Source organism: Callospermophilus lateralis, chromosome 3, assembly GCF_048772815.1.
Source record: "Callospermophilus lateralis isolate mCalLat2 chromosome 3, mCalLat2.hap1, whole genome shotgun sequence".
Classification (NCBI taxonomy): domain Eukaryota; kingdom Metazoa; phylum Chordata; class Mammalia; order Rodentia; family Sciuridae; genus Callospermophilus; species Callospermophilus lateralis.
This window is the reverse complement of record NC_135307.1, coordinates 197,281,196-197,298,070: the sequence shown is the minus strand read 5'-3', so window position 1 is coordinate 197,298,070 and position 16,875 is coordinate 197,281,196. Positions and strand designations below refer to the sequence as shown.

At 58.7% G+C, this 16,875-nt stretch overlaps 2 protein-coding genes across 3 annotated transcripts; both read right to left on the bottom strand.

Moving 5' to 3' along the window:
* Window positions 1–497: 497 nt before the first annotated feature.
* On the bottom strand, window positions 498–7,382 carry Ogfr (opioid growth factor receptor). The gene is made up of 7 exons (XM_076852086.2): window positions 7,186–7,382; window positions 5,080–5,148; window positions 4,463–4,541; window positions 3,646–3,724; window positions 2,731–2,797; window positions 2,134–2,282; window positions 498–1,796 (listed from the first exon to the last, which is right to left on the bottom strand). The coding sequence occupies exons 1-7, from the start codon at window positions 7,336–7,338 to the stop codon at window positions 821–823; spliced, it is 1,572 nt and encodes a 523-aa protein (XP_076708201.2). The 5' UTR covers window positions 7,339–7,382; the 3' UTR covers window positions 498–820.
* Window positions 7,383–10,792: 3,410 nt separating this feature from the next.
* On the bottom strand, window positions 10,793–15,701 carry Mrgbp (MRG domain binding protein). 2 transcript variants are annotated; one of them, XR_013090848.2, is made up of 6 exons: window positions 15,510–15,701; window positions 14,390–14,511; window positions 12,379–12,460; window positions 12,018–12,092; window positions 11,735–11,922; window positions 11,509–11,598 (listed from the first exon to the last, which is right to left on the bottom strand). XR_013090848.2 is itself a non-coding variant. In XM_076852087.2 (5 exons), the coding sequence occupies exons 1-5, from the start codon at window positions 15,655–15,657 to the stop codon at window positions 11,411–11,413; spliced, it is 615 nt and encodes a 204-aa protein (XP_076708202.1). In that variant the 5' UTR covers window positions 15,658–15,701; the 3' UTR covers window positions 10,793–11,410. The 2 variants fall into 2 exon arrangements, 1 of the variants encoding a protein (XP_076708202.1); XM_076852087.2 differs by lacking the exon at window positions 11,735–11,922 and having other exon boundaries at window positions 10,793–11,598.
* Between the last annotated feature and the right edge of the window lie 1,174 nt (window positions 15,702–16,875).

The following is a 16,875-nucleotide window of genomic DNA, read 5'->3' as shown; positions in this document are numbered from 1 at the left end:
AGCCAAGCTGTGGCGAAGGGCTGCCAAGGGATGCTCATGGGCTCCACCAGGTAGGGTGCAGCCAAGGGAGTCCTAGGAAGGCAGAGGGAGGTGTGGAGGGGCAGGGCTGGGCAGGGGCTGCTGGACTGGGGCCTGAGGCATCAGGGCACCCCAACCAGGCAGACGTAAGACCTGCTCTAGACCTGCAGCACCCCAACTGCTGTCCCCCACCCAAGGGGCTATGCGCAAGTCCTAGACTGACTACTGGGAAGGTGACCCAAGGCAGCTGAGGGGCCAGATGTCTAGTGCCAGCTGGAGAGGCTGCTTGCTCAGACCGGATCAGGGGACTGTGCTTCCAGGAGAGCTGTGCCACTGCTGCCTGGTGGGCACTTGCCTGGGCAAAGTGAGATGGCACCAGGCCAGGCCACTCTGCAGCTGGGCGTAGAAGAACCTGGAGAGGACCCTCAGGAAACCAGTCACAGGCCACCAAAGAGGACTGTAGCCCACACCACGAAGACTCAAAGTCAGACGAGTTTATTCAGAAAAGGCCTTGCTTGGCACCACACTGAGAAAAGGACCCTCCGGGACCCTGGAGGGGTTATTTACAAACACGGGGGCTCAGAGGAAGAGCAGGGAGAATGCAGTGAGGTAAGGAGGGTTCTGAAGGCTCGGGCCTTCCCTGAGGGCGGGGCCTCGGTCCATCCAGTGGCCACTGCAGTGACCACCAGGGAGAGGCCAGCACTGCTGGGCACTGAGAAGAGCCAGCAACAGGGCTCCTGGGACCCAGACTCCCCTGCAGCAGGGCTGGGCAGGGCCAAGATGCCCGCAGGCTCCCCGTTCCTTAAGGCTTTCCGTTTCCAGGTTTGGCAGAAGGTCCGGTCCCGGCTGCCTCCCCCATCCCATCCACAGGGGTCCCTGTGGTGGCAGGCCCTGGGCCCTCTGGCGGGCTCCCACAGGCACTCTGCTCGGGCCCCACCTGGTTTTCTGGTTCTTCCTCCACCTCGCCTCCACCCTTTTGGGCCCTGAAGCACTGGGATGGGGTGGGGGCAGGCATCTGGGTGCTGCTGCTGACCACTGCTTCGTCCCCAGCACCCTCCTCCACCTTCCTCCGCTTCCTCACCTCATCAGCCACCCTGGCCCCTGGAGGCTGGGGGCAGGGCTGCTCGGTCTCCCCCAGGTCCTGGCTGGCCTGGCTGAGGGCACACCCCTCCAGGTTCTGAGCTATTTTCTCCACCTCGGAGGGGCCTGGGGGGCCTGGCTCCCCTGGGGCCTGCTCCTTCCGGTTTGCCTCCAACTTCCTCTTCTTGCTCTCTTTGGGACTTGGGGGCTCAGCCTCATTCCCTTGGCCCCCCTCCAGGGTTTCCGCATCCTGTTGCTTCACACTCAGTGGCTGGGGAACCTCAGCTGACACCCTGTCCCCACCAGGGTCCCTCTCCTGCCCACAGGTCTGATCCTGGGTGCCAGCCTCCTGGAGGGAGTCCCCTGGGCCCTCATCCCCCTCTGCCTGCCTGGGGGCTACCAGTGGCTGGAGTGTGGCACGGGGCCTAAACCGCTGCAGCTTGTCACGTGGCCCCCAGACGAACTTGCAGCGAGGCTGGAAGTGCTCCCAGGCGAAGTGCACGAGCTCCCGGCGCTGGCGCCGGCAGCGTACAGCAAACAGGAAGTAGTCCAGGGCGCTCTGGCGCACGCCGGGCAGCTCGCAGCGCACCAGAGTCTCCTCCAGGAAGAAGCGTGCCAGTGGGGCCTGGAAGTGCTCCAGGCCCAGCTCACCCAGAGACTTGAGGATGCGCGTGATGCGCAGGTTGTTGTGGCTGCGCCTGCGAGAGAGGAGGGGTGAATGAGCTCAGCTGGCACCTCCAGGAGGACTCACACCCATGGGGAGCGTCCACTGAGGGCAGTGCCTCCATCAGTGGACTCACGTGGGGAGGTGCTGGCTGGAGGAGGGCAGAGGGGCCAACACCCCCAGCAAGGGGGATGGTGCCACCTACAGATTGTCCTTGACCCGCTTTCCCACGGGGCTGACACCTCCCAGGCAAAGGAAGCCCTTCCTTTACGTCCTCACCATCTGACCGGGTAGGCATCATGCCTCCCTGCAGGCCCCTCACACCTGCCTGAAACCCAGTGTCCTGCACCTGAGGCTCGCCCGCTCCTCACCAGTTCAGGTTCTGGAAGCGACTGTGGTAGTTCTGTGCTCGGCACACAGCACCCGTGTCCCGGTCTTTGAGCTGGATCCCGTAGAAGCCCAGCATGAGCTCATAGGCCCGGATGAGCCGCTCCCTGACCTCCTTGGAGCTTTTGAATGCCTGGAAAACACCCCCAAGGGAGCTCAGGAGGCCGTTCCTGGGCCTCTGTCGGGCTGTGTGGGATGGCCATGGACGCCAGGTGGGCAGACACCTCCTGGGTCATGACTCAGCTTTTTAAGGCAGAGTGACAGCAGGCACATTGATGCAGCTCCTCCCTGTACAGCACCAGATTCCCAGCGCCGTGGGAAGGCTGCCTCCTCTCCGATCCTGCCCTGGCATCAAGGTGCTCCTCCTGCTCAGGCCCTTCCCCCAACTCCCTGGCAGGCAGCGGACGGCCTGAGAGTCAGATTTCTAGATGCTGCAGGAGCCCATGCAGGAAGATGACCATTCTGGAAAGCAGAGCGTGGGACGCAGGTTCTCTGGGCCTCTGCATCTCCCAGCAGCCTCCAGGTGGCATCCAGCACCTGGTATCAGATGTGACCTCTCTAGCAGGGGCACAGGAGCTCACCTGGACCTCCTTGAGTGTGAGGGGCTTGGCGTGCCAGTTCACTCCCGGTTCCCTCAGAGGAAACAGCCTGCGAAGACAGGGAGGGCGCAGGCCCTTTAATGACCAGGGCCAGACTTCCAAGGCCTCAGGCTCAAGCTTGCTGGGTGACCTGGAGCAGTGTACTACCTTCTCTGGGCTTGCTGCTTAACTCTAAGAGGGTGGTGGCCTCCCGCAGTTCACAAAGCAAAGGGTCAAAGGTAGAAAAGGAGGGTTTAGCACAGGTGAGTGTGACTGGCCAGAGCCCAGCATGTATGCCTGGTGGCCTGCAGGCAATCCATGGAAGGCTGCCTTTTCCCCCTGCTCAGGCTGGGGCCAGGGCTCTCCTTCCTGCTTGCTCATCCTCCTTTGCTTCCCTTCACTGACGCCAGGAGCTCATCCCCATGATGCACCTCACGCAGGAGACCCCCTGGAGCTGCCCAGAGGCTGACCTCAAGCAGAGGCACACTGCTCTCCAGGGCAGTCATGGCCTCCAAGAGCACCACACATTTCTGCCCAAGCCTGACCTAGAGCCTCACCATGGCCTGAGTCAGGCACAGCCCAGCCCCACCTGCCCTTGCCAAGGCTGCAGCCCCTGGCAGGTGGGCAGGCAGGCCATTTCCCACCCCACGCCCCAGCTTGTGTGTATGCCCTGCTGTCTCCTGGGGCCACTGTGTTCCCAACCACAGAGGTGCTGAGACCTAAAGAGCCAACAGACCGTGGGACAGGCTGGAGTCTCCCCTTTGTGGCCCTGCCCCTGCAGTATCTGCTGAGGCCCACCCAAGCGTGTGCAGGCACCATCCTGCAGTGTGGATGTGGGCTTCTGGGAAGGACAGGCAGCAGTGCCCAGGGCCCAGGCTCCCCTCCCCGCCGCCCTCCGGCTCCTCCCTACCGGCTCACCACTGGATGTAGGAGTGATTGTCCTCGAGGAGATCATACTTGTCCCTCCAGTTCTGAAGAATGTCTTCAATGAAACATCCTGGGAACCCCACGGGGCCAAGTCAGCAGTGGGGACAAAACCCCTGACAGGGCTTAGGGACAGAGTGCTGCCGATTCATGCCCCCAATTCTTTAAGACCGTCAAGGGCTTTGGGAACTCAGCTGCTGTGCAGTGTGGAAGCCAGAGCCTCAGGGTGACTGAGGACAACTCAGTGGAGGCCTGGGAGGCCCCTCTGGGGAACCTGTGGTCCAGACTCAGACCCACTTCTGCCAAAGGGGTGCCTCACTCAAATCCTGGCCCGTGAGCCCTGGTACCCACTCTGTCCTCAAACAAGACCCCAGCAGAACCCAACCCTGGGGCACAGTCCAGAGCAGGTGGGCCCGTGTCTGTGAGGCCAGACAGTGAACACCCCAGGCTGGGGGGCCACATGGTCTCCACCTAAGCAGGCTGTTTCCTGCTCCAGAGAGAAAGCAGCTGCATAAATGAATGGGCACAGGTAGGTTCCAATAAGACTCGATGACAAAGAAACTTAAATTTCAAGTCAATTGTACATCACAAAATATTATCCTACTTTTTATGACACCACGTAGAACAGTAAGACCATCGGCTCGTTAGTTCACCTGTTGCCTTGAGCAGCTGCAGCAGAGACCATGTGGTGGGGAAGCCTCCAATGTTCCTCTGGGACCCTTTACACAGCCCCCCAACCTGAACCCCTCTGGCCACCTCCAGGGGGCTCTGTGGAGCTCTCTGAAAGCAGGGCAGCTGAGGGGGTGTGTACCGTTTGGCAGGAAGCGGATCTCATTTTTGTAGAAACTCAGGTTGGGCATGTCACCGTTGCAGTCTCGTTCCACCAAATCCTGAAGGGCAGAGAGAGGGCATGGCTGGGGCCTCATCAAAAATAAGCTGCCTCTGAGGGCCCTCAGTCCAGTGCATCTGCAAACCTCCAGGCCTCGGGAGGCTGCCGTGAGGCCCTGAACCAGTCGGGGCTCCTCTGCAGGTGAGGAGAGGCTTGGAGGACAGGGCCTCCTCACCTCCCACTCATGTGGGCAGGAACTGAGGACAATGCTCCTACCCCCACCCCCAGGAGGGCTTCTAACACCCTCCCCAGGAGCCCCCCACCAGACCACACACTTGCATTAGGAGGCCAGAACTGCTACCCAACTCTACCGCTGGGGTGCTGAGGCTCAGAGCGGGGGAAGCATGTTCTCCTCACACCATGATGAGAACTCACACCAGGCCTGTGCTCTGGACAATGAGGGGCACAACCCAGAATCCAGGCCCAGGTTTCGAGCAAGACAGGGGACATTCTGTCTGACAGGTGCTAATGAGTTGTGTGTCTCCAGATGGACCAGTGCACAGGTGCTACAGGGAACACAGGGGGCTGTGGGTACCTACCGGGTAGTGGTGCCGGTACCTGCGCATGTCCTGCATGGCTCTCCAGTTGCGGGACCCTGTTATCCTGGACTGGGAAGAGATGGCATGGGATGAGCCTCCCCTAGGAGAAGCCCCAGGGAGCCCCCATTCTGGCAAGGCCATGTGGTCTGGGCCAGCTCTGGTGAGGTGGCTTGAAGGGGAGTGGTCACTTATCACAGTTCTTCCCTCCAGTCCCCCACCCTGGATTTCCGAGGGTTCCCAGTGGGTAGATGTGGACCCAGTGAAGTACCCCTCCCTGCAGAGTCAGACAGCTGGAGCTGAGGCCTGCTCCTGTTCCTGCTCCCCTTGGGAGACTCTGGGCTTCCACCTCAGGGACGTGTATACTCCCACGGGGTGTGGCCACGATGCCTTCCTGTCCCCAAGCCGCAGCTCCAACTCTTCCCCCCAGGTTTACTGGCTATCCTCACTCTTGCCTCAACCCACCATGTCCCCAGATCCCACCGTACTTCCCCTTACATTGTGCTTTAAGTTGACATCAGGCTGTGTCCCCAGTGGCAGCCATCTTGCCACCTACAGCCCCATGAGGGACTCAGGCCCTCTGACCACATGTGAGAAATAAGCAACAAAGGCCTGTCCCCACTAACTCCACTCCTCCTTGGTCAGAGACCATAGAGAGGACAGGCCCTGTGCCTCCTGTCAGAAGGCTGCTTTCAGCAAGATGTGGCCCTCTCAGCCTCACGCTCTGCACCACTTTTTCTCCATGCCACGCACCCAGGGGTCCAGGACAGACGGAAGGCAACTGGTCACAAGGATGCTGGGAAACAGCCTTGACCCCACTGTGTTACGAGGTGTGAGCAGAGGGTGGGCTGTGCCCAGCTGGGCAGGATGAGGGGTGGTGCAACCCACAAGGCACAGGTTGTCCCGACCTGGGAAACAACTGGCTCAAGGGATGGGGAAGAACTGAGAGGTGCAGGAGGCCAGGTTCCCAAATATCGGCTCAGAGCTCATCACCCCCTGCCCCAACTTGATAGGACTCCAGCCAAGGTATGGCTTTGCAGCTGCTAATTTCAAACCAGGGCCAGCTGGTAGGGTTCTCTTGCCAGGGAAGGGCCAGCAGACAGAAACAGAAACTCCGAGGAGTTGGCCACCCCTGTGCTTTCCCACTTCCTGCTGGTCAACAGGATGCACACAGCTCAGAGCAGGGTCAGCCTAGTCAGGGTTGAGGAGGCTCTGCAGGGGAAGGAAGGAAATGGTCCAGGCAGGAGGCAAAAGGGAAAAGATGGGAGATCATAGGCACCTCACAGGGCCAAGGTGCCGGAGCGCTGCTCAGGATGGCGGCCTGAGCCACAGCAGACACTCCCGTCATCTCACATCAGAGCCGGCTGGTTGGCACACTGCCCTGTGACCCTGACCCCACCTCCTGCAGCACTTAGGCCCTGTGCAGGTGTGCTGAAGGCCAGAGGGCGTGGAAGGCTTCTAGGTAGGCCTGGGAGCCCTCCAGGTTCCGGGGCCACTTCCCTGACCACTCCAGGGCACTGAGATAAACTGGAAACCAGGGCTCACTGCCACGGGGAGAATCTGAAGCCCATTTTCTGGGCCCTCCACATCTGGAACGATGACGAGGCTCTGTACAGAACGGATAACCGCTGGCAACAAAAGTAGCCCCAGAGTCACAAGCACGGTGGCAACAAAAGTAACCAGTGGCTGACAGCCGCCTGGCCGCGGCGGGTCCAGAGAGCAGCTCCCGGGTCCGCGGTGCCCCAGCTCAGCCCAGGACGAGCCGGGACGCTGCGCCCGCGGGGCCGACGGCGGGGCGGCTGGGAGCCCACCGCCCGGGCCAGAGACCGGGAGGCCGCGGGGCCAGAGGCGGGCGGTCAGGATCAGCCGCGGCCACCGGACGGGGCTGACCTGCGCCCGAGGCATCCACCCACGCCGCCCCAGGCCGCTGCTCTGACGTCACCCACGCACGGCCCCCGCTCGCGGCCGCGGCTCTGACATCACCACGCACCGCTCTGACGCCACCCACGCACCGGCCGACTCCGGGGGGCGGCCCCGGCGGGGCAGCGGGGCCTGGGGTCCCCGGCTGCGGCGCGGCGGAGCGCGGCCCGGCCTCCCCGCCTCCCGCACCTGGAGCGCGCCGGCCCGCGGCCCCTCCGCGTCCTCGTCCTCGTCCCCCGCGTCCGCCTCGCCCGCCTCGCCCGCCTCGCCCGCCTGGCCGTCCTCGCCGCCCTCCGCGTCCTCGTCCTCCTCCCAGGTGGAGTCGCAGTCCGGGTCGTCCATACTGGGGCCGCGGGACCCGCTCGCGGCGGAAGCGAAAGTGAAAGCGGAGGAAGCGCGGGGGCGGGGCGGGGGCGGCCGCAGGCCCCGCCCGTGCGGCCCCGCCCGCGCCGCGCGCCGCGGAGCGTCCCTGCGGGGACAGCGACCCCCCGAGGATGCTGCCGTTCCGGGAGCCCCTGCCCCCGGGTGTTCCCACGGAGGACGCCTGCCTCCGCGGAGGAAGAAGCCACCCGTGGAGATGTCCCCCAGACGATTGTACCCAGAGAATGCCCTTCGAGCAGCCACCATTTATTCCGTCATGTCCACCCTGAAGGATGACCCTACGGAAATGTCCCCCAGAAGGACAACGCCCACCCCCAGAAGAGGCTTCAGGATGACCCCCTTTAGGTCTCACCTCCCTAGGGGACTCCTGACCCCAGAGAATCCCTCTCCTGAGACTATCCCTTCTCCCCAGAGAAGTCCCTCCAGAGGCTGTCCTCTGAAGGATGCCCTCTGGTCGGTGCTCCGGGCCTCGCCACCGGGTCTGGAGTCCCTGTGATCCTGCTAGCTGTGGTCAGGCGAGGGGTGGGGGGCGCTGGGCTCCGGAGGCTGCTGGCCAGTGCCTGCGCCCTCCACTGGCAGCACAGGACAGCCTAGTAATCTTCAAAGTCCTCACTCTATCTGCAGGTGATGCCTCAGGGAATGCCATATGATATTGGGAGTGATGTCCCAACGCTGTTGCCACCGGGTCAGTTGTGGGAGTCACAGGTGCCACACTTAGGTGGAGGGACCACACAATCTTGAAAGCCAGGAGACAGAGGTTACTGGGGTCAGCCTAAGGATGGTGCAACATAGGCTGACCCGAATAAAATGCCTCCTTAGGAATCTCTGGGGGACTGCTGGTGGCTGGAGGTAGGTGTGCCTTTACACACTGGCAGTCCCAACTGCTGGGATGGCAGTCCCAACTGCTGGGACTGGGGCCAGCTGACAGAATTTTGGTGCCTGTGTGGGACAGGTGAGAGTGAGGAAGTGAATGCAGTCTTCCCATCTCGGTCATGAGCATTCTTATTAAGGACCTCTGGTGCTGGCCCCTAGTCCCTGCTGACTTTTATTAACCTGGGGACAATCTCTCCTGGCTGAGCATGTGTCCATGTGACACACTTCCTAAGAAGACAGTACTGAACCCTGAAGCTACAGAACTCTGGATATTTCTGCAGATTGTCTCACCGTGCAGCCAGGGCAGGGTTACTGTGAATGTGTGTGCAATCAGCCCAGGGCTTCTGGTGGGGCAGACCCACTGCAGATGGGAACATGGTCCTGCTTGTTATGTGATGTACAGCTGGGCTCTGGTTATAACTCCAGGGTAGGCAGGGCAGTCTTTGGTGGGGCACTAATGGTTGCTGGGACAGCTTTCAGGGTTTGATCTGGGACACCTGGATGAGCAGGCTGCCCTTTTAGTACTTCAGAGAGCAGACAAACAGGCATGCCAAGCCAAGGGACAGTGTCCTACCACTGCCTGCTGCCAGAGTAAGAACCTGGCTACAGAGCCATATGCCCAGAAAGAGTTGTTTTTAAGATATTGTGCAACTTCTCTTTTGCACACACAGCCACCATGAGTTGTCCTTTGGTTTTGTGTAGTTTGTGCAGAGGTCATCTTTAGAGAGCCATGAGATGGCATTGTGTCTTCCCTGAGCATCTTCAGCAGTCAGCTGTCACCAGTGGGGCTCAGTTTTCCAGACAGCTTTGCTGCCCTTGATGGGAGCTGAGCAGTGGCACATCTTGCTCTGTCATGCTGGAGAGGACATCTTTGCAAGTAGTGTTGCTTATGGCTCAGCCTTGCTGTAGTTTGAGGAACAGTGGAACTAACTGTGGCTTCCCTGTTGTCCCTGGACCAGTCTGGGAGAGGTGAGACCACGCCCAGCCGAACAGCCCTTACTGACTCCCTGCACACTGATGACACCTGAGGGAACATCTGTCCTCTGCAGGAAAGGTGCCTGGAGGTCACGCGTGCTTGGCACACAGTGTGTCTGCTGAGGTGTCCATCTTAGCATGGACAGGATTTGCAAACAAGCGGATCACAGTGCAGGACTTTGTGCTGTGAATTCCACCTGGTCATTCTTACATGCAGCAGGAGCTCCCATGAGCTGTAAGGGCTGAAGAACCAGGTAGGGCCACTGGGGCTGTGGGGTGACACCTGCTCCTGAGGGGCAGCATGAGGCAGAGGCTGACCTGTTGACCAGGCTCTCCAGTGCATGCTGAAGTCCTGAAGACGCAGCTTTAGGTGGGGCTTCTGACAGTGGTCCTTGCTGGAGAGTGGCCTCCTTCCTGGTCATCCCTCAGGGTGACTGTCTGCTTCCCTTTCCCATGCTAGTTCTGGACTCAAAAGAGCCAGGATCCAGCAGCAGGACCAGCACAAATGGGCACTGAATGAAGGTTGACCTGGAAGGAGAGAGCACATGGAGGTGGGTGAGCACTTGGGTGAACAGAGAACTTACTCTTCCCTCTGTGGGGTTTGTCGGGGGTGGGGTGCTCCTGAGGCTGGCCCCCAACTGTCTGCAGTGCTGACCTCTGTCTTGACACTGCACAGGCCAAGGTCTTGAGTGTCAGGGTGAGCAAGGAGTCTACTGTGCTGGGACCTCATCTCAAATGGGGCAAAACTCCGTCCTTGGTTCCCACCCATGGGGCAGGATAGTACGGACAAGGGCAGACCAGCCCAGGCTCTGCAGCTGGTCTAACCTGGGCATGTGGAAGGGAAGGCTGTGAGACCAGCTTGTTTGTCCCCACAAGATATTCTTTCTGTGCAAGGAAACTGGATCCAGTCATATTTTACAGGTACCCAACTGCCCCACCCAGAAGTGACTGGGTTTGGTGTGATCAACTTGGACCCCATGCTGCGCCTCTTGTCACCCAGGACACTGCAGATTGCTCAGGTTTACATTAGTATTGAGAAGCTGAGGTGCATGTGTGTGTAGGCTGGTCTCCTACCACACCTCCTCATGCCCAATGGCTGGACTGTGCTTTGTGAAGAACACTCATTCAGCAATCTAACCTCACACGCAAGAGAGCAGTTTGGCAGGTGCCAGAGCTGTGTGTCTCTCTGGATATGACACATGTTCAACAAAGTAATCTCTCTGGACTGTTACTGTTTGTACATTGTATCAAGTGATGTTAACAAGTTGTTTGTGCTCTTCAGTTAGAAATCTTGGAAAAATAAAACTTCCTATTGCAGAAAAAGCTAACCCCTTTTTGGTTATTGAAACCACACAACTCCAGGTTGATTTTTTGTGCTTTAATGTTCTGTAGTCCAATGAAAGAATACTTCAACCAATACTGAGGCCACTGCCTCACCAGCCCAAAGGTTGTGTCTTCCCCTCAACTCCCTCATTTGGTCTTTTTGCAAGCTACTAGAATTACAAAAATAACCACTATAAATTCTCTGTATCTGGAATATAAAAACTGAGCAAAAAGTATCTCAGTAGTTGTTACCTAAAAACAAAACATCTCAGAAAAAATACAACACAGGCTTAACTTCTGCAGTATTCTTTCTCATATAAAACACTAGTAAAATAGGCTTCTTAAAAATTAAATAGTGAAATATCAACCAAATTATATACATCGTTACAGTACAAGTGAATGAGAAAAACATCCAGTTCTTAGTCTCCCAGGTAGGGAGTGGGGCACGTGGTGACCTGGGCCACATGCTCCTGATGCCTCCATGGGTCAGCAGGGAGGTTTAGAAGGACAAGCAAATGCAGAGCGAGTCCCCAGGGAAGGCTAGCACTATGGTCTTTCTGAGGACGGAGTGGGGGCTGTTTTATTGCTTGCTGATTCGCAGCCTTCTCCTGGCCCCTGCCCTTGCTCTCCTCCCTGCGACCTGGCAAGGGAGGAGCTGAGCCCAGAGAAGACAGACGTGGACTTGGCAGCTCAACGTCCAAGAGGGTTGGTCCTGGTCTTTTGGGTCCCCTAGGGACCCTGGCGATCTGACAACATGGCGGGAGCCTCCACAGCTTCCTGTAGATGGCCATGTTTGCCCAGGGACCTGAGGGCAGGCGGTAGGGCTTGCAGCTTGGACGACTCTGCTGCCGGGCTGTGGTGTCTATGTTCGGCGCCGCTTGGCAGCGCTGGGGCTGGAGGGGTTACTGTTAGCGGTCAGGACTTTGTCAGTGACCCGGCTGCGCTTCCGCTTGTCCGCCCCGTCTTTACACCCCAAGTCTGAGGAGCTCTTCTCTTTGTCTTTGCTGGATTTTTCTGTTGACTTCCCCAAGGTCCCTGAAGATGAAAAAACTGAGAAACAAAATCATTTGGCTGAAGACAGAATACCCAGAACCTCATTTCATCGTCTTCTCAGTTAGGAAAATCAGTATCTACACACAGGACCCCTGACCCCAGCAGGCTTCCCCCTGGGTGGGGAGCCCCTTACGCGAGGCCTGAAGAGGGGCCTCCCGACAGAGAGCCTCGGGCGTCCCACGCTAGGCTTCCAGGCTCCGCCACGACGTCAGGAGAGGAGCAGCTGAGCCCGCGGCTCCTGCACTTTGCTTTGCTGCGGGGACGCTGTCAGGACTCCTCCTGCACTGAGATGACCCTCCGTCCTGCAGACTCTACGGCCACCTGACCGCGCCCTGCGTGAGGGAGGCCTTTCGGGGAGGGCAACGGGGTGCTGTGCTCCAGCGGGTGCAGGGCAGGGTGGGGGGTTCCACACTTACCGTCGTCGGCCCCACTGTGGGGGTCCACGTCCTCCTTCATCTCCTCCTTCATCTCCTCTTCAATGACCACTTTTCCTGTGGAGGAGACAGCTGACCTTCACTGGAAACCCACGGTGGCGGCCAGCGCTGGGGACGGGTGGGCCAGGACTGCCCCGACTCTGGCTGCCCACACAGGCGGCAGCATCCGTCACACAGATGCCCTTGAACACCCACCCTCGCCCTGCCCCCCAGGCCCCCAGACCACCCCCATGCAGTGGAGGCAGAATTCCCCCTGAAGGCCCCTGACCTTCACGGTAACCGCCCACCCCTGGCCCAGGTCCCACCTTTTCTACTCCCAGATCAGACATCTGTGGAGCCTCACCTTCTCGGACTTCCTGAATGATCTCTTCTGGAAGGACAAAGTTCCTCTCTGGATTCGGGAATGGAAGAATCTCTGACTCATGCTGACAGCAAATATGGCATTTTGTATTTAAAAAAAGAAAAAAAAAACAGAAAAAACAGGTGTAATGTTCGCAGGTCGTAAAGACATACAGAAGCTGCTCGGGGGCAACAGCAAGTGCCTCTAACTACTGGGCCGAATGGACAGATCTGTGGGTACTGACCCTTCCTTCCTTCCACCTGCAGAGCCTACCATAATCTAGGCTTGGCAGGCAGAAGAGGGAGGGACAGGAGGGCACAGACACCACAGGCAGCCATGGGAAGGCAGAAGGGGGTCCATACCACTGGAGGGCCCCAAGGGAAGAGCAGTCCTGCCCAGACACACTGGGCAGCTTACCCCTGTGGCTTCCTCATAAGAGTGACTGCACCATGGTGTACCAAGGCAGTTGACAGGCCCTGCCCACATGGTGCCAGTAGGAAGGCCATGTGCAAAGAAGCCCAGAGAGTAAGGCAAGTGAGGAAAGGTCCTCAAGCAGATTGGGCTTCCACCTGTCCTGCATGTCCCACATACCAGAGGGGACAGGGACCTGAGCATACAAGACAATGGAACCAAGGGAAAGTTGAGTTGGCAGGAAGGTCCCTGGATGGGAGGGGATTAGGAGAGGGGTTTCCACTGGCAGCCCAGGTGCTGCGTGAAGTCAGGTGGTCAGTCTAAGTTTATGCATCAATGTGTGGTGTGCCAGACAAGGGGACAGATCCGTATTTTACAGTCCTTCCTGTCCTTAGAGGCCACTGTAGAAGACAGGGGGCAGCTGTCCTGGGGGTAAATGGAAGTTCCCTGAGGACCTGGAAGGCCACTGTGCCTCCTAAGCAAGCACCTGTGCCAATCTCAGCCCAGAGCTTTGTCTTCCCTAGATGGGCATGATGCTGCACTCATCTCTGCACCTGGGCAGGAAACATCTGGGGAGCAGGTGCTCCAAGAAACCCCACAACTGGGATCCTAGGGAGTCCACATAGAGCGGGCCCCCGATTCTGCAGGTGGTGACCAGGGACTCACACCTGACCTGACATGCTCATTGTGCAGACAGGAGTGAGGCTGCTGCAGGGAGGACCTCACTGACGGCTGCATCTGGGCTACAGGTGCTGGTCACTACAGATGCTGCTGCAAACTCCCTACCAGACTCAGAATGCCTTCAGTGTGAGATGCTACTGGCAGCCACCACCCAGGTTTTCAGGGCATCCCTACTGGCTCCCTACAGCTACAGAAAGGGGGGAACTTGGGACTCACTCAAGGTCAACAGGCAGCATTCTCTGCTTTGACAGTGTGTACCCCAGTCTTGCAAGGACCACTAGGGCTGAGTCAGCCCGGAGCTCAGATCTCCTTCTACCAGCACTGCTCTCCTGGCCCCCTGACCTCAACGCACCTCACATCCAAGCATACTCACCTTTGAGTTCCTGATCCCACCCACTCCTGCTGCCGCAGGGCTCTGACAGCTGCCTTTCCTCTGCCTAGAACAGCCACCTGTCTACTGGCCACCCTGGTTATTCAACAAACCCACCTGCCTGTCAGACACTGCCAGCTCTGGGCTCCATAAGGATGGGGCTCTCTGTGCCCACCATGTTCACCTTATGTGACTCAGATAAGTTCACCTCCCACCTTAAGCACTTTTGGGACTCCCAGAGACTGACAACAGCAAGGGGCCCATGCCTTGGCACCCTGTGGGGAAAGCCCCTGCTTCTCAGGTCCCCAGTTAGTCCCTGGAAACTTGCGCTGACTGCCCAAGCTCAAGTAAGTTCCCTGAAAAAGTAACCAATTGCCACAACTAGACTGTGCTTCTCATGAGCCTCATCTGTGGGGCCACCTCTGCTGCTCTGCTCAGCAGACACTAGGAGGTCAGCAATAGGCACTCCCCAACCCACTGGGCCTGGCCTCCAGGGAACACAGTGTGGGCTTCTTGTCTCCCCACCCCATGAGGGAGAGGGGTCTAGCTCACCAGTGCCTGCATGTCGTACATGGTACTCAGATGGTCCCAGATGACCTTGGATGGGACTTGCCGTCCAATATTCTGGCTGAACTTGTCCCGGATACAGATCATGTGGAAGTGTCGATTTACCCCTGTGGGAGGAGAAGCAGGACAGTAGGTAAAGGGGAAGGGGAGAAAGTGCTGTCCTGGAGAATGAAAGGGCAATGGGGGCTGTAGCTGGGAGTGTGGCAGTGGGGAGTGTAGTGAGTGGCAGGAAGGGTCAGGGGTGAGTAGAGGTGATGTAGGAGGGGCAGCAGTGCCCAAGGGGAGGGGCAGGGGTGTGGCAGGGGTAGGGGTGTGGCAGGGAAAGGGATATTAAGCGGGGGGAATTGTGGGCACAGGGGTTTGACAGAGGTGAGAGGTGTCCCTGGCAGCCAGAGTGTGTGTATGAGCCAGAATGTGCCAGGAGTGGTGGTGGAGGGGTGGTCTGAGAACAGCCCAATATCTGGGGCAGGGAGAACGTGTGTGGTGTCCCTGCAAGAAGTCCTTGGGAATAGGGGTGACCAGGGGCTGGGTGCCAGGGACAAGACTATCTTGGTGTAGTAGCGTCCAGGGGCAGGGGTGTCCCCGGAGAAGCAGAATCCAGGGTAGGGGTGTCTCCGGAGCACAGGGGCAAGGGTGTCCCAAGGGCAGCGGGATCTGAGGACAGAAGTGTCTCTGGGGCAGCAGGATCCAGGGGCAGGGGAGGGTCCAGGGGTAAGGGTGTCCCGGGGTAGCGGGGTCCAGGGGCAGGGGGTGTCCAGGGACAGCGGGGTCTAGGGCAAGGATGTCCCTCGGGAGGGGGGATCTAAGGGCAGGGGTGTCTCTGGAGCGGCGGGATCCAGGGGCAGGGGTGTCCCGGGCGGCGGGTTCAGGGGCAGGCTGTCCCGGGACAGATGTGTCCAGGGGCAAGGGTGTCCCGGGCGGCGAGTTCATGTCCGGGGCAGGAGAGTCCCAGGGGCAGCGGGGTCCAGGGCAGGGCGTCCGGGGCAGCGGGGTCCAGAGCAGGGCGTCCCGGGGAGCGGTCCGGCGCGCGGTCGCAGGCCCCGCCCCGCCCGACGGTTGCGGCCGCCCCGCCCCGCCCCCACGCGGGTCCGCGCCCGGCGCTCACCGACGGGCTTGTGGCCCAGCATGGCGTGGAAGAGGCACACCTCCACTTCGGGACTCCACACCACCGTCTCCTCGGCCGGGCTGGTGGCCGCCTCCCCGGGGCCCTTGTCGCCCGGGGCGCCCCCGCCGCCCACCTCGGCCTCCCCCATGGCCGCCGGGAGCGACCAGCGCCCGGCGCGAGCAAGCGCGGCGGCTCCGCGCAGGCGCACTCGAAGGCGGGCGGGTACGCGCCAGGCGGGCGCGCGCGCCGCGTCGGCGCAGGCGCAAAGAAGTCCTGGCTTCTGGCGCATGCTCGCGGCGCCCCCTGGCGGCTGACTCTTCCCTGCCGCACTCTGCTTGGCTCTGTGGGTTGCAGCGGGCTGGTGCAGGGCACTTAAAAAACGTTATTTTTAAAAGCGCGATAAGATAAAGAACACGGCATCAAACTAGAAAAATGAAAGAAAACTTGTGTGTCAAAGAACACTACCAAAAAAGCGAAAAGATGACCCACGGGGTGGGAGAAAATATTTGCAAATCGTATATCTGATAAGGAACTTGTATCCATAATGAGTAACTCTTACAATTAATATGAACACAATAATTAATCCGACTAAAATAGTCAATACACTTGACTGGACATTTCTCCAAAGAAGACATATAGATGGACAATGAGCACATGAAAAGATGGTTGGCGCCACTGGTTATTAGGGAAATGCAAATCAAAACTACATACTTGGGCATTTGCAAACATACATGGATGAATGTAGAATTATAATGCACCAGTAAAAAAGTGACATGCCCTTTCACATCCTCCTGGGTGACTAGAATAAGAAAGCCTGATGAGATCAGCGCTGGGGAGGATGTGGAGAAATCGAGGACCTGCAGGCAGAGACGGTGAGACTGAATCACAGGGTAGCTGTCTTTGAAAACAGGCAATTCTTTAAAGGACTGAATGTTGTCACCATAAGACCCAGCAGCTCACCGTTGGTCCCTACCAGAGGTAAATGAAGACATGCATCTACACAAAGGCTGCCACAGGAATGTTCCAGAGCTACCCATAATGGCAGGAAGACAGAAGCAATCTAACCTCTGATGATGCCTGATGAATGGATCAAGGGTGGTAAATCCATACCGTGGAGTCGTAGTAAGGAGTGGAGCATTGACACACTATAACACGGGTGAGTCTTGAATGCACTGTGCTGAGTCAAAGAATCCAGACACAACTGGGTGTGGTGGCATAGGCCTCAGCAACTCAGCCAGGCCCTAAGCAACTTAGTGAGACCCTGTCTCAAAATAAAGGGGTTGGGAGCTGGGGTCGTGGTTCAGTGGTTAAGTGCCCCTGAGTTCATCAATCCTGTTTTTTTTTTTTTTTTTAAATCCAGACACAC

Excerpts from the sequence above, each read along its gene's own strand:
- Mrgbp (XM_076852087.2), bottom strand. The coding sequence starts at position 15,657 with ATGGGGGAGGCCGAGGTGGGCGGCGGGGGCGCCCCGGGCGACAAGGGC. Across the intron at positions 14,512-15,509 it reads GCTGGGCCACAAGCCCGTCG|GGGTAAATCGACACTTCCAC; the intron begins GTGAGCGCCGGG and ends CTCCTCCCACAG. Across the intron at positions 12,461-14,389 it reads TGTACGACATGCAGGCACTG|CATGAGTCAGAGATTCTTCC; the intron begins GTGAGCTAGACC and ends ATTTGCTGTCAG.
- Ogfr (XM_076852086.2), bottom strand. The coding sequence starts at position 7,338 with ATGGACGACCCGGACTGCGACTCCACCTGGGAGGAGGACGAGGACGCG. Across the intron at positions 5,149-7,185 it reads CGCGGGCCGGCGCGCTCCAG|TCCAGGATAACAGGGTCCCG; the intron begins GTGCGGGAGGCG and ends ATCTCTTCCCAG. Across the intron at positions 2,798-3,645 it reads AATCACTCCTACATCCAGTG|GCTGTTTCCTCTGAGGGAAC; the intron begins GTGAGCCGGTAG and ends CTGTCTTCGCAG.